We start from the raw sequence: 13,538 nt of genomic DNA on the forward strand, positions 1-13,538 counted from the left end.
GACCTTTCTGAGCAAAGCTGCCACTTTTAACAACATCCAAACAGGGCCTCAAACCAACCCTGGCCCAGAATCAGGCTGCGTGTGGAGAAGCCAGGAAGCCATGGATGCCAACTCAAGTCAACGCTGGCTGGCCAGCAGCAGAGAGAAAGAGCTGAGCGTGCAGGGATGGGTGGAGGAGAGCCGCTCATCTCAGGGAGGCCTCCAGGTGGGCCCTGCAAGGAGGCCACAGGCTCCTCCGGGCCCCTGGTCAGCAGCAGGCAGCAGAGTGGATTTTTAAAGCGCTTCATCTCATCCAGTCTTTGCAACTTCTAATGAGGGTGGTGAGGCAAGCTTCGTATTCCCGGCTACGAGCATAGTGCTTGGAACACAGAAGGCACTCACAAAATTGCATGGAGTAAGTCAATTCTCACTTGCCAATGCGAAAATTAAAACATGCAGATGCCTGCCTTGTCAGGCCATCACTCACCCACGGGGAGAGGGGAGATTATTGCAGGCCCCAAGGGCTTCAGATTTTACTCCCTTTTAACCAAAAAGACTCTCGAGAAAAGACAATGCATATTTTCCGAGCTGGCACAGTTACACCTTCTTTTCCTGGCCATTGGAACACCAGGACTCCACTGACTAAGTCTTTACAAAGTGCCTACTGTATACCGAACGCTGGCTGCTGTATACCAAATGTTGGGTTCTCAAGAATTAAGAGACTGAGTGGGTGAATGAATATCTCACTCGTGGCCCCACAAGTATGGAGTTCACAGTCTGAGAAATCAGCCACTCTCTTAATTTATTCAAGAGCTTAGCAAAATATCTTGCATACACTAGGTCCTCAACAAATTGCTGGGGCAGGGGATTTGGTTGGATTCGAAACAGAGAATGAGAAAACGCATGGAATTTATCACTGAATAGAACCTAAACACTCTGCTATGACCCTGGCCAGAAGTCTGCATTTCAGGGCTGGCACTGCTAATTGTGTGCAAGAGGTTTCCGGTCAAAGACCCAGAAATGCACAGCCAGTTGGCAGATTCCAACAGCTGGAGGGCTGAATCGGGGGACAAGGTCAGGTGAAGTTCAAACGGTTATCAAGCTATTCCTCCTGCCTCAGATCCACATCATCAGTTTCAAAAACTAAAGCTCTCTTCTTCACTTCCAGCCCCAGAAAAAGGCAGTGACGCTTCCCTTGCAGGGCACTGAGGACGTCCAGGTAAGAGGAGCTTTCTACTGAGGTGAGGGATGGGCAGTGGGCACTAACAATAAGTAAAGGCTGTGCATTAAGAGAGGCTGGAAGGGTGTGCTCTCTCTGATGGACCTCAGGTCTCCCTGTGCCCAAAGCATAACACAGACCACCAGGAGGCTCTCCTGGGCTTTGCTGTTGGGTGATTCTGGTCCCTAAATGCCACTTAGAGCCATCTGTCTCTTGCTGTCCCCTAGAGATGCAGATACTGGGTGGATGCTGAGAATACAAAATTATTGCTGCTTGAACACATCCCTCATGGAGTCATACTCAACATTAGGCTGGGTTTTCCAAGATCCCTAAACACACACACACACACACAGCAGAAAGGGAGAGTGCTTTCATAAGGCTGCAGAACCTGCCAAGCCCTGGGGAACTCCCTCAGAAAACACACTTCCTTCTCTATTGTTTGGTTTTGGTATAATGAACACACATTGCTTGAGTAATTTTTAAGTTGTTTTTTTTTTAAAGACTGTGCATCAAACATACAGCCTACCTGGTTCAACACACATGGCCCAAGCTCACTCCCAGCCCAGAGCCAAGAATGGGCTCTGAAGGTCTAGGCAGAAGGAAGGGAAAAACCACCCCAAAGACAAACAGCCTCTTGGCCATTCTAGGGCAAGGAGCCAAGTCAGCTCACGTTTTTTTTTTCTTGGGAGATTTCCAGAGACTAGGTCCTAGTGAGGTCAGGGAGCTCAACAGTTTCCCTGGCATTGCATCACCCCTGGCAACCCCTGCTGCCCCACCTCTAGAACTGCTTGGTGCAAAGGAGAACCAAGCCTCCCCTACAGCCAGGAACCTGGGTCCAGTAGCCATGCCCCTTCCCCCTTCCCTCCCCCAAGAACAGAACGGTGCCAGTGCCTCCTCCCGGCAGCTGGGGCAGCTGGTATCGGCAGAACTGCCTGGGGCAAGCCTCCAATCAGAGTCCGTGGCTGCCCTCTGGTGGCAGTGAGGGGAAGCCGACCCCAGGTATCCCCAGTCCCTGCCCTTTGGGAGGGGCTCCCAACTCCTGACTTTCAGGCCAGTGCTTTCAGTCCCACGTCAATGAGGAACCCTGCCATCGGCCACAGTACAAGGGGAAGGAGTCAGCGGCGGGGAATTAACTGCTGGATCAATAGGGCAAGGCCCTTGGAAAAAATTAGTGTCCCTCAGACACTGAATGAGTAAATGGGCGGCAGTGGTTTCAGACTCATCCAGCAGGATGGAGGCCCAGGCAGGCCTCACTGAAACTCAGAATTAAAGAGGCAGCTCTGCCTGGAGGCCAAGCAAACATCACCCATGTTGCAGAGTGGAGAACTCCACACCCTTTAAGCTATGTCTAATCCTTAACTGGAGGGACAAGCTGGACCCTGGGAGCTGAGCACCCCATTCCCAGCATGGGTTCCTCTGGCCCTTCTGGAGGCTGGGTCCACTCAGGCCCACAGGAGAATGAGCTCATTTTCTCAGATTCTGTCCCAGAAGCAGGTCTCACCACCTCCTCCTGAGGCCCTAAGGAACCTCTTTTAACACCCAGCAGCGCCTCATCCCCAGGGCTTCACTCCACCCTCAGGATGAACTGTCTCCTTGGAGTCCACCCTGTCCCAGGCAGCACCCCACCTCTCTGCCTCCTTGTCCTCCAGCACAGCACACTGTCTGATGTCAACATCTGGCTCCTACACTATAAGCTCCCCACTGGGATGTGAGTTCCGAAAGGGGGGTCTCACTCCGCTCTTGGAGGGATGGGACACTCAGGGGCCTCAGAAGCTAGTGGGGAAATGAATTGCTGTGCTCTTCTTAGAGGGTTTTTTTTTAAATTTTAAACCTCAGCCCCATTCCTCCTTCTAGGCCGTGACCTCTCTGAACACAGGGAAGGGTTTCTTCCTCTTCCCAAACACCCCAAGAGCCCAGGCAAGTGGGGGTGAATTTAACTAGCAGGAAATGGCTCTAGAGCCCTTTAAAAGACTTTTCAGAGCTGCCCTGGAGAAGGTGACCCGATGTCAAGTGTCTGCATCCTGCCTCTCGCACCTTGGGCTAAGACCGTGGTTCTCAAGTGGGGGCGATTTTGCCCCCTATCCCCACCCCAGGACATTGCTCAATGTCGGGAGACATTTTTGGCTGTCGCACTTGGGGGCAGGGGGATCTACTGGCATCTAGCAGGTGGAGGCTAGGGATGCTGTTAAAACCCACAACGTACAGGAGCATGTAATGAGCATGGCCTTGGGCTTTAGGGTTGGACAGATCCAGCTCAGCACCAGGTCTGCTGGCACTATCACTATTAGTCTTGTGACCCTGGGTAAGTTACTTAACCTCTCCTTCAGTGAAATGGGAATACTGTTAGTTCCAGCTTCACAGGATTACACATAAAGGCATGAGCATTCTGTCTGACATATTCAATAAATATTAGCTACTATTAAGAGGAAAGGTGTAAAGAAATTATTTAAAGCCCACCCGGGCACCCAGGGCTGCTTTATATATGTCACATTCCAGGGTCACCTTTGGGCTGGACAGGAAAGTGGGAGAGGGGCTGAGTTGCTGCCACATGTCCCAGGAACTGCTCCTCACATTAAGGCTCTCAAATGTTTGGGCTGTTTGCTGGGAAAGAAATGATGATCCCATTTCCATTCCTCTTTATTTGGGAAGCTGGGGGAGGTAGTCAGCATCCTAGCTTTAGGGACCAAAATTTGTGCTTCAGGAGGACAAGAGGACAAAGGGAGGGGAACAAAGTGATGGAACAGAAAAGTAACTGAAGTTACTGGGGCTTTCCTGGAGGGGTGATGGTCGGTTAGTGCCTCCGCCCGTGATCGGCACCAGCAGTACATATATGGGCACGCGCGCGCGTGCGCGCACACACACACACACACACACACACACACACACACACACAGCCTGAGTGTGCAGAACAACGGCAGGGGAGGAAGCAGGCCCACTTTGGGGAGGGGCAGGACTGGTTCCAGGAAGAGGAGTCACCCTCTGAGAATGTGACTCAGGGTCCCAGAAAAGCAAGGAGAGCCTGACTCAGGGCACCAAGGATCAGCCCCATCACCGGGACCCTGTCCTCCCACCCACCCTATAGATGCCCAAGCTGCCCTCAATACCCCCTAAACCGCCCTCAATACCCCACTACAATCTGAAGCTGGAATCTCAGTGGGGGAGGTCGGGCAAGTTACTCAACCTCTCTGAGCCCAGTCCCCTCACTAGTGCACTGGGGTCGCACGACCTCCTTTGCAGAGTATTGGACACGGAGCACATGGTCCAGCCTGGCACACAGCAGGCATTTGATAACTGCTGGCTCTCTCCTTCCTTCCCTCCTGGCTGTCTTTGCAGTTCTCCTTAACCTCATCACACCTGCAGAGAAGTCAGTGTTGGGAAGGGAGCAGGTGGCCCTCAGGGGTGAAGATGGGGGGACCTCAGCCGAGAGGGAGTTAACAGCAATACCTCCCATGCTCTGAATTCAGTCCTCAAGCATCTTTTCATTCCCTCCCTCCCTTTGGACCCTCACACCCTGGGATGCGAGACACACAGATGCCTCCTGTTGGAGGCGGGGCGGGGATGGGGTAAGGGGTGGAAGTGGGGGATACAGGAGAGCAGGTGTCAACAAACTCTTTTCTGTAAAGGGCCAGGGAGTAAATATTTTAGCATTAGCTATCTGGTCTCAATCACAACTACTCAGCTCTGTGGGTGAGCTAATATGTAAATGAATGGGTGTAGCTATGTGATAATAAAACTTTATTTGCAAAAACAACAGTCCACAGCTAGAGAGAGGCAGCCAGGAGGCAGCTGCCTTGGTAGTGAAAACAGGAACCAACCCTTTAGGCCACCATCTCACTGAAACTGAAGTTCAGTAACCAAAAAAGACCAAAACAGCAGATGGTGGAGCTAAAGCAGAGGCAGCGTGCTGCCCAGTGTCCCAGTGACTCCCCCCACCATCCCCCGGCCCCACCTCCCTGGACACAGAGCACCAGGGCTCTTGGGCCAGCCCCACTTTGGGGAAGTAAACCACCTCTGCTCTCTGGGCCTCCCAATCCTCATGTCCCAAAGGAGGACACCACTGCCTCCCTGGCCTAGCACTGGAGAAATTTTTTTTAAGTGTAAATTTCAAGCTTGAGCCAGCAGCTCATCCAGCTGTGTACTGCTCCCCTCCGCCCCAAAAAGATAATAATGCCTTTGATTTTCTAAGTACCTATGATGAATCAGGTGCTCTGGTGGGTGTTCAGAAATGAGGAAAGAGCAGGGAGGGAGCCTGTTTCCCAGCTGAGACCCTTCTACCTGTTCCTACCATTTGCAGGCAGCACCCCCACCTCCTGTAACATAGGGGCAGAGTGGAAAGAGGAGAGAAGGACCCTCCTCCAGGCCAGGGTCCAGCTGGGGCAGGACTGCCTCCCCCCAGGGCCCACGCCCACCTACAGCACCTCAGCCACCTCTGCCTCCCGGGAGCAGCCTCACCATGGCCTACTCCCCATTCTGGGCTAGGGACTCTACTTCCTTCTCTTCCAGGCATTGAGGACTGAAGCACAGGGGCTTCCCACACTCTGAAAGGGATGTAGCTCTGATGGGACGGGGATACCTGCTGGATGGAAAAGCTGCCCAGGCCAGAGCTGCTCCCCTGGGAGTCCGAGAACACTGGTTCCTGAAGAGTGGTGCCCCAGAGGTGCACCCCAAACAAGGGCTCCATGTCAAACTAAGTTGAAAACTTTACATGCCTTTGCCTCCTCCTGAAAATTTACTGCCTGCAATCATGCCCCTTGGAGTTTCTGTTCTAAAGGGTCTGGGAAGTCTTTAACCCATTGTTTCCCACACGTACCTGGCCTTGACCCTTCTGCAGATCCTCAACCTAGAATCCTCAGCCTTATCCTACCTCTTCTGCCCCATCCAAACTCCTCCTGTCTCTAGGAATCTCCCCTCCCTCAGGGCCCACCTCAAGGATGACCGTCCCAGCCGCAAAGCCCACCAAGCCCTAAGCCCACCTGTAGGCATGGGCTCGGCCACCTTCCCCTGGAGCCCACGGGGAGCAATTTCATGGGGAAGAGAGATGAGCAGGAACAGAAGGAGGCTCACAGCCAAGTCCTGAGTAGAAAAAGGAGGCTACAGAGCCCCAGGGCCATAAGATACTATGTTTGCTGTGGTTTAAAACAGAAAAGAAGAAATACACCTGCATATTTGTACTTAAAAAAACATGAAAGACATACATCAAAATGTTAATCGTGATTATCTAGAGTGCAGGGACAGCACGTTTTGTATGTAAAGGGCCAGACAGTGAACATCTTAGGCTTGGAGTCATGTAACCCTGCAGCTGTTGCTTTAAAGCACCCATAGATATAGATGATACCTAAATGAATGGGCAAGCTGTGTTCCAATAAAACTTAATTTACATACCAGGCTGCTGGCCAGAAGGTCACAATTTGCCAGTCCCTGATCTAAAGACTGAATGTGATTTTTAATTTCCCCTTTTTATATTTTTATGTATTTTCTATATTTGCCACTATAAACATTATTATTACTTATATAAACTAGGAAGGCGGGAGTGATAAATCATGCATTTTTAAAGGTGCAAACAATTCTTAAAACATAAAAATCCAAAGAATGTCACTCTTAAGAAAAATGCAAATTTAAAATGATGCTGAGATAGCATATTTCACAAATCAAGATTGATAAAACATCAAAACACTTACACTATGAAACATTCTCTGATATAAACCGTAGCAATGTTCTCCTAGGTCAGTCTCCCAAGGCAATAGAAATAAAAACAAAAATAAACAAATGGGACCTAATAAAACTTACAAGCTTTTGCACCGCAAAGAAAACCATAAACAAAACAAAAAGACTACCTATGAGAACCTAGGAGAAAATATTTGCAAATGATGCAACTGACAAGGGCTTAATCTCCAGAATATACAAACAGCTCATACAACTCAGTAACAAAAAAAACAACCCAATACAAAAATGCGCAGAAGACCTAAATAGACATTTCTCCAAAGAAGACATACAGATGGCCAACAGACACATGAAAAAATGTTCAATATTGCTAATTATTAGAAAAATGCATATCAAAACTACAATGTGGTACCACTTCATACTGGTCAGAATGGCCATCATTAAAAAGTCCACCAACAACAAATGCTAGAGAGGGTGTGGAGAAAAGGGAATCCTCCTACACTGTTGGTGGGAATGTAATTTGGTGCAGCCACTAAGGAAAATAGTATGGAGATTCCTTAAAAAACTGAAAATGGAGTTCCCATATGATCCAGCAATTGCAACTCTGGGCATATATATGGAGAAAACTCTAATTTGAAAAGATAAATGAACCCCAATGTTGGCAGCAGCACTATTTACAATAGCCAAGACATGGAAGCAAACTAAAATGTCCACTGACAGATGACTGGATGAAGATGATGTGGTATATATACAGAATGGAATACTACTCGGCCATAAAAAGAATGAAACAATGCCATTTGCAACAACATGGATGGACCTAGAGATTATCATACTAAATGAAGTCAAAGACAAATATTATATGGTATCACTTACATGTGGAATCTAAAAAATGATGCAAATGCACCTATTTACAAAACAGAAAGAGATTCACAGACATAGAAAACAAACTTAACAGTTATCAAAGGGGGAAGAGGGGGACTAGGAGTTTTGAGTTTTGGGATTAGCAGATACAAACTACTATATATAAAATAAACAAGGTCCTATTGTATAGCACAGGGAACTATATTCAATAGCTTATAGCAACTTATAATGAAAAAGAATATATGTATGTATAACTGAATCACTATGCTGTACACCATGAACACAATATTGTAATCAATTATACTTCAATTTTTTAAAAACACTTGCACTATGTTATGACCGTTTATGAAGCAGAATTTCTCACACATCTCAGTGGCACTGAAACAACCCCTACAAGGTCCAAGTTGGCAATCTACCCAAATGACCAATGCTCATACCTTTTGACCCAGAACTTTCCTGACTAGGAACTCACCCTACAGACAGATTCCCACTGAAATAACACACAGGTATGACTCTGTTCTGGACTGTGGCATATGCTGAAAAGAGCCCAAGTCTGGAAGTGACCTATCTGTTTCTCGGTTGGGAACTGCGTAAACAAACTATAGGACACCTGTCCTACAGGATACTACAAATATCACGTCGCAGTGCAAAGAAAAGGTAGCTCTGATGTAGAACAATCTCCAAGAGATATATTTTAAACGAAAAAAGGCTAAAGGGAGAACATGCATTTTAAAAAAGGAAGAATACATGCACATAATTGCATGTATATGCTGCTAATTATCTTGAAATGATATAGGAGACTAGGAATATTGACTACAGAGGAGCCAGGAGGCAGGGGATGGAGGTGGAAATTTTTACTGTCTATTCTTTTGTACCTTTTAAATTCAGTATAATGTGCTGAAATCATCTATTTCAAAAAATGTCAAATTAAAAGAATAAAGTGAAATTTAACAAAATAAATCACACCAAAAATCAAATATGGGCTTCAAGGGATGCTAGCCAATCAGAGCAAAGAAAGCTCTGTGATCCTGACCCTCAGTTTCCTCACCTGCGAGGAGGAGGTAACACCTGTGTGGCTGACCCACCTCCACCTGGGAGGGAGGTGGGGTGTATGCCGAGCCTCCATGGTGACTGGCTGCACTCGGCACAAGTGAGTCCCTCCGCTTGCCCAGATGGCCTCAAGGCCCCAGCCTATGGTGACTGCAGAAGGTGCTAACGATGCTGAGGAGGGGGCAATGGGGAAGGGCAGCCCTAGTTGCTAGTCTCTGGACCGGTGGAGGCACTGAGCTCTGCAGAACCACAGACGAGCCACAGCTGTCAGCAACACGCTCTCTTGGCCATTCTCCCTCCCTCTCCTCCACCACCAGGCAATGCACCCCATGAAACATGACACTAAGCCTGGCACCCACACCAGGTGGAAGCATCTACTGCCCTCTTCATGGAGGGAGGGCACCCTACATAACCCCAAGGAGCGAAAGACTAAGAAGAGTCCTGGGCACCATGGTTCATGGGCCCAGGGCCCTCCAGCCAACACACAGGAGAATGAGCTTCCTCCACCTCACCAGCAGGGCAGTTGCACCACTAAAATGATTCCAGGCCTTTATTTTCACACTTACTTCCACTCACATCTCACAGCCCCTTGAAAGCTGGCATAAGCAGGAATCACCTTTCCCATTACATTTTAAAGAGAACAAGGCCCAGAGAAGTGAAATGACTTTAGCCGACACCTCAGGCAACAGTGGCCACTACCAGATCGTCCAGCTCTCTGTCCCTCACTCTTCCCACACTGTCGTCGGGCTCCCAGAACTCTGTCTTCTGAAGACAACCACCCCAACACGTGCAGGATTTACTGCTTCAGCAGCTTCCTGAAACGGGGCCCTTCCCACGAGCTCAGTGTGACAGGCCAGTCCCCTCAGTCCTCCCGAGAGCGCCCGCACCCACGTGGGCCAAAGGAGAGGGAGGCCACACTTAGCGCCACCAACGTCAGCAGCACCGGAGCCCCAGATAAACATCCAGGTCCCGCCCGGCTGCCGGCCACCTACCCCTTCTTCAGGTTTGTCACATAAGCGCTCTGGAGGGCGGCTTCCAGGAAGTAGGTGAGCTCATAGTCCACTGGGTGGGAGCCTTTCAGGTGCCGGGATGTGATGTTACTTGTGATCTGGGAAGCGGAACAGAGAGAGCCACTGTCTAGAAGTTCTGAGGCCAAGGGGCCGGGGTCAGCCCAGGCAGGGACAGTGGCCCCATCATCACCCAAGTCCTCAGACACCTCAGGAGCATGCAGTGCAATCCTCAGACCAAACTCAACCTAACTTGCTTTAATTTAAAATATGTCTGAAGCACTTTCCCTGTGCAAATGCCCACAGCAGCACTACAAGGCTGGTTCTGATTAAATGATTTGATTTGCATTGTATAGATGAGGAAATTGAGGCCCAGAAAGTGCTGGAGGTCACAAGGCTGGCTTGGGCCTCGACCTCAAAGTCAAGTCTGGCCAGCTACACATTCCAGGCTCTACTACTTACCGGTGCATTTATTTAACAAACACTTGAGAACCTACCCGACGCCAGGCACTGCACTATTCCTGTCACATAACCATGGACCCTAAGAACAGCCCAACGGCTGGGGGACCCCTGGTTCCAGGAAAAGCTGAGGAACAATTATATTAACTGAGCTGCTGCTTAAGCTTTAGCCCTAAGAGGGTCACCCAGCCCCACCGAGATGGGCCTGGTTGTACTATGCCACCTCCCTCACCTCCCTCTCTGATTCGAGGGGAAAAAAGTCAAGGAGCCACCCACCTTATCTTTCAGAAACTGAAGGAGGCATAAGAGACACTCTTAGATCCTCAGAGGTTGGGCTGGGTCTTGGGAGGGACACCCAACACTGCTGAACACACAGGCTTCCCTGGCCTGTCCTCCCTCCACCCAAGATAACTAGCTATCGGGCCCATTTGTCTACCCTCTGACCCCAGGCACTGCTTCCAGGCCTGGACTCCATTACAGCTCATCTCCCGTAATCTCCTTTTAAGAGTCCAAAGCCTGGCCTTCTGGCTGAATGGGAGACTTTCTTTTTCAGGGAAGTTTCCTCCAAAGCACATGCAATTCAAATGTGAAGAGCTCCTGAAACACTGCACGTGACCTTGGCAGAGGTCAGCTCAAGTCTCCACGAGGAAGTTCGCCAGGGAATACACTTGAAACCTGTTTCTGCTGAGCTGCCCAATCACGTCTCCTCAACCCTGAAGTCCAGGCAAAATCATTTAATCAAAACCAGCCTCGTAGTGCTGTTGGGGCAGTGACTCGCAACAGGGGTACAACTCTGCCCCCCACCCCGGACATGTGGCAATATCTGGGGACATTTTTGGTTGTCACAATGTAGGGAGTGGGCATGGACTGGCTGCTGGTATCCAGTGGGTGGAGGCCAGGGGTGCTGCTAGACATCCTACAGTACACAGGGTGGCACAAGTGTTATCTGGCCCCAGACGTCAGTAGTGCTGAGGCTGAGAAGCCCTGCTCTAGGGGAACTGATCTGGCCTGAGGAAGACTCCTCCAGAAAGGCCCACCACAAAAACAGGTGCTGGGGTGACATTTTGGTATTTGCCAAAGTAAGTGAGGTTCAAACAGCTCCTGAGCGCTGAGTCTCTCAGCTCGTGACCACCTCCATCTGGACCCAATCCGCATCTACTCTACCACCTAGCACCTACTAAACATCTACTAAAAGAATGCCTAAGCACCACCCCAAAGCCTCCCCCACAAGTAATGCAGGGTTCAAATCCTGCCAATATCACTTAGGAACTATCTGAGCTCTGGAAAGCTATTTAACTCCTTCCTAAACCTGAGTTCCTCACTTATAAAATGGGAATAAAACAGTAACCTGTTCCAGCTGGTTGTCTGAGGGTCAAATTAAACTGTTAAGAACTGTAAAGTACTCAGTAGTGCCTGACACAAAAGCAGGGACGCAGTAACCGTTAGCAGTATCTCTGCTGAACACAGCTGCTGTTGTCCATCTATTAACCCCAGAAAAGGGAGAACTAGGGTAACGTCACAGTATGCTGCTCACACCTGGAACTGCCCTCCTGTAGACAGTTCATACAGGCATGACCCACAGGCTTGGGGGGCGGGGTGTGAGTAGATACAGGTGCTCAAAAGAGGGCAGTGATGACCACGGGGCTGTTATTCCCAGCTCACCTTCTCCAATTCCTGCAGGAACACCTGAGCAATCCAGGAGGCCCTCTCGAAACAGGCGATCACCTCCTCCTCCCTCTCAGTCACGCGGTGGCGGGACGCGATGGAGTTGGGTAGGTGTTCCAGGGAGAGGCCTGCAGGAGGAGAATACCTTGGACCTGCCCTGCTCAGGGCGCCCCCTGTGATTCCCACCCCTTCCCATGGGCCCAGGGTGGACTCCTCTGAGGAGACTCTGGAGCAGCCAGCGGGAGGTGGGAGATCCTCGGAGGGGAAGAAGGGGCTAAAGCAAGGATGGTATTAGCGGCGGCTGGGGTTAAGCAGTGGGCCGAGAGCAGGCACCCATTCCCCCAGTGGGGACCCACGCTGTGGCAACCCCATGCCCAACTCCTGCCTCTCGGTCCAGGCAGCACCTCCCAGAACCATTCCTAACCCCTCCTCCCAGTTGCTAGAAAACATCCACTCGCCAGGCACTCACCGTGTCTACATCCTGGAGTAGTTATTTACATTCAGTTCTTCTCTCCCCCAGTAGCTCAAAGCTCCACGTGAGCAAAATATGAGTCTTTGTGGACTGCCAGTCCCTAGCATGCAGTAGCCGGTGGAATTACACTGCATTTATATGCTCCCCTCCCGTGGAACCAGAGTTTCTACTGTTACGGGCACTCAGCTTCTCTGTGCCTGAAGTGGAATCTGCTGGTTTTGGCTCCCTGGCTTCCACCTCCCATTCTTTCAGGAACAGCACCTCATTTACCTTTAAGCACTCATCCCACAGCCTCAGTCCCTGTGGTTCACAGGGCGGAGACCCCGCCCACCCCCAGGGCAGGCACGTGAGCCTGATCCCTCAAAAGAGCCGCAGTGATGGGCTCAGCGTGCACACCTGGCCCAATCTGGGCCAAAAAGACCCAATCCCAGGAGTCTCACCCTTTCCACTGGGGTTGTTAAGCTGCTAAGAGGCCAGCCTGGAAATGTTAGGGAAAGCCCTCCCTAAAATGAAACTACACCATATGAATGTTAATATGACTGTACACTTGGAAATGGTTAAGATGGTAAATTTTATGTGCTTTTTACCAAAATTAAATTTTTAATACTTTTTTTTTTGATGGAGCTGCTGGGGATTGAACCCAGGACCTCGTGCATGCTAAGCATGTGCTCTACTCTAAACTTTTTTTTAAAATTACCATGAAAGCATAGCTCTAAAGCCAAAAAAAAAAGACAAAAAAAAAAAACTCTCAAAACTATAAGATACTAAGAAAGGAAAGCTGTAAATGAAACAACTATGTTTGTGATTTTTTTTTTTTGAGACAGGGAAAAGATTGACTAAACTCTTAATCATGAAAACAAAAAAAGAAGTCTACACAGAGCAGAGATGAGACATGATGGAAAAGGGCAGATTCCTAAGACATTGAGGACCTTGCCTGAAGCTCCACACCCTGAAACTTGCCAGTATCTGCACCAGTAAACCCTTCCTCCTACTTTTTTCGGGGGGGAGGGGTCAAAGTCCACTTAAATTGTGGTCCTGTTATGTGCAACTCACAGTCCTGACTAGAAGAGTGCTGTCCTAGCCTGCAGTTCTCTGTGGGCGGAATCCAGATCTTTCTCCTCTTTGTGCCCAAACAGTACTTTACTTGTAGCAGGTGCTCCAGATG

At 49.5% G+C, this 13,538-nt stretch overlaps 1 protein-coding gene across 2 annotated transcripts in view; it reads right to left on the minus strand.

The window, feature by feature from the left end:
- The window catches only part of TTC7A (tetratricopeptide repeat domain 7A), a 117,375-nt gene that overhangs the window by 73,989 nt on the left and 29,848 nt on the right, over positions 1–13,538 (minus strand). For both annotated transcript variants that reach the window (XM_006216440.4, XM_072937771.1), the window contains exons 4-5: positions 11,899–12,029; positions 9,763–9,878 (exon numbers count right to left, since the gene is read on the minus strand). In XM_006216440.4, the coding sequence (XP_006216502.1) occupies positions 9,763–9,878; positions 11,899–12,029 (247 nt within the window). The remainder of the gene's footprint in view (positions 1–9,762; positions 9,879–11,898; positions 12,030–13,538) is intronic.

The sequence above is a fragment of the Vicugna pacos genome, chromosome 15, assembly GCF_048564905.1.
Source record: "Vicugna pacos chromosome 15, VicPac4, whole genome shotgun sequence".
NCBI classification, from domain to species: domain Eukaryota; kingdom Metazoa; phylum Chordata; class Mammalia; order Artiodactyla; family Camelidae; genus Vicugna; species Vicugna pacos.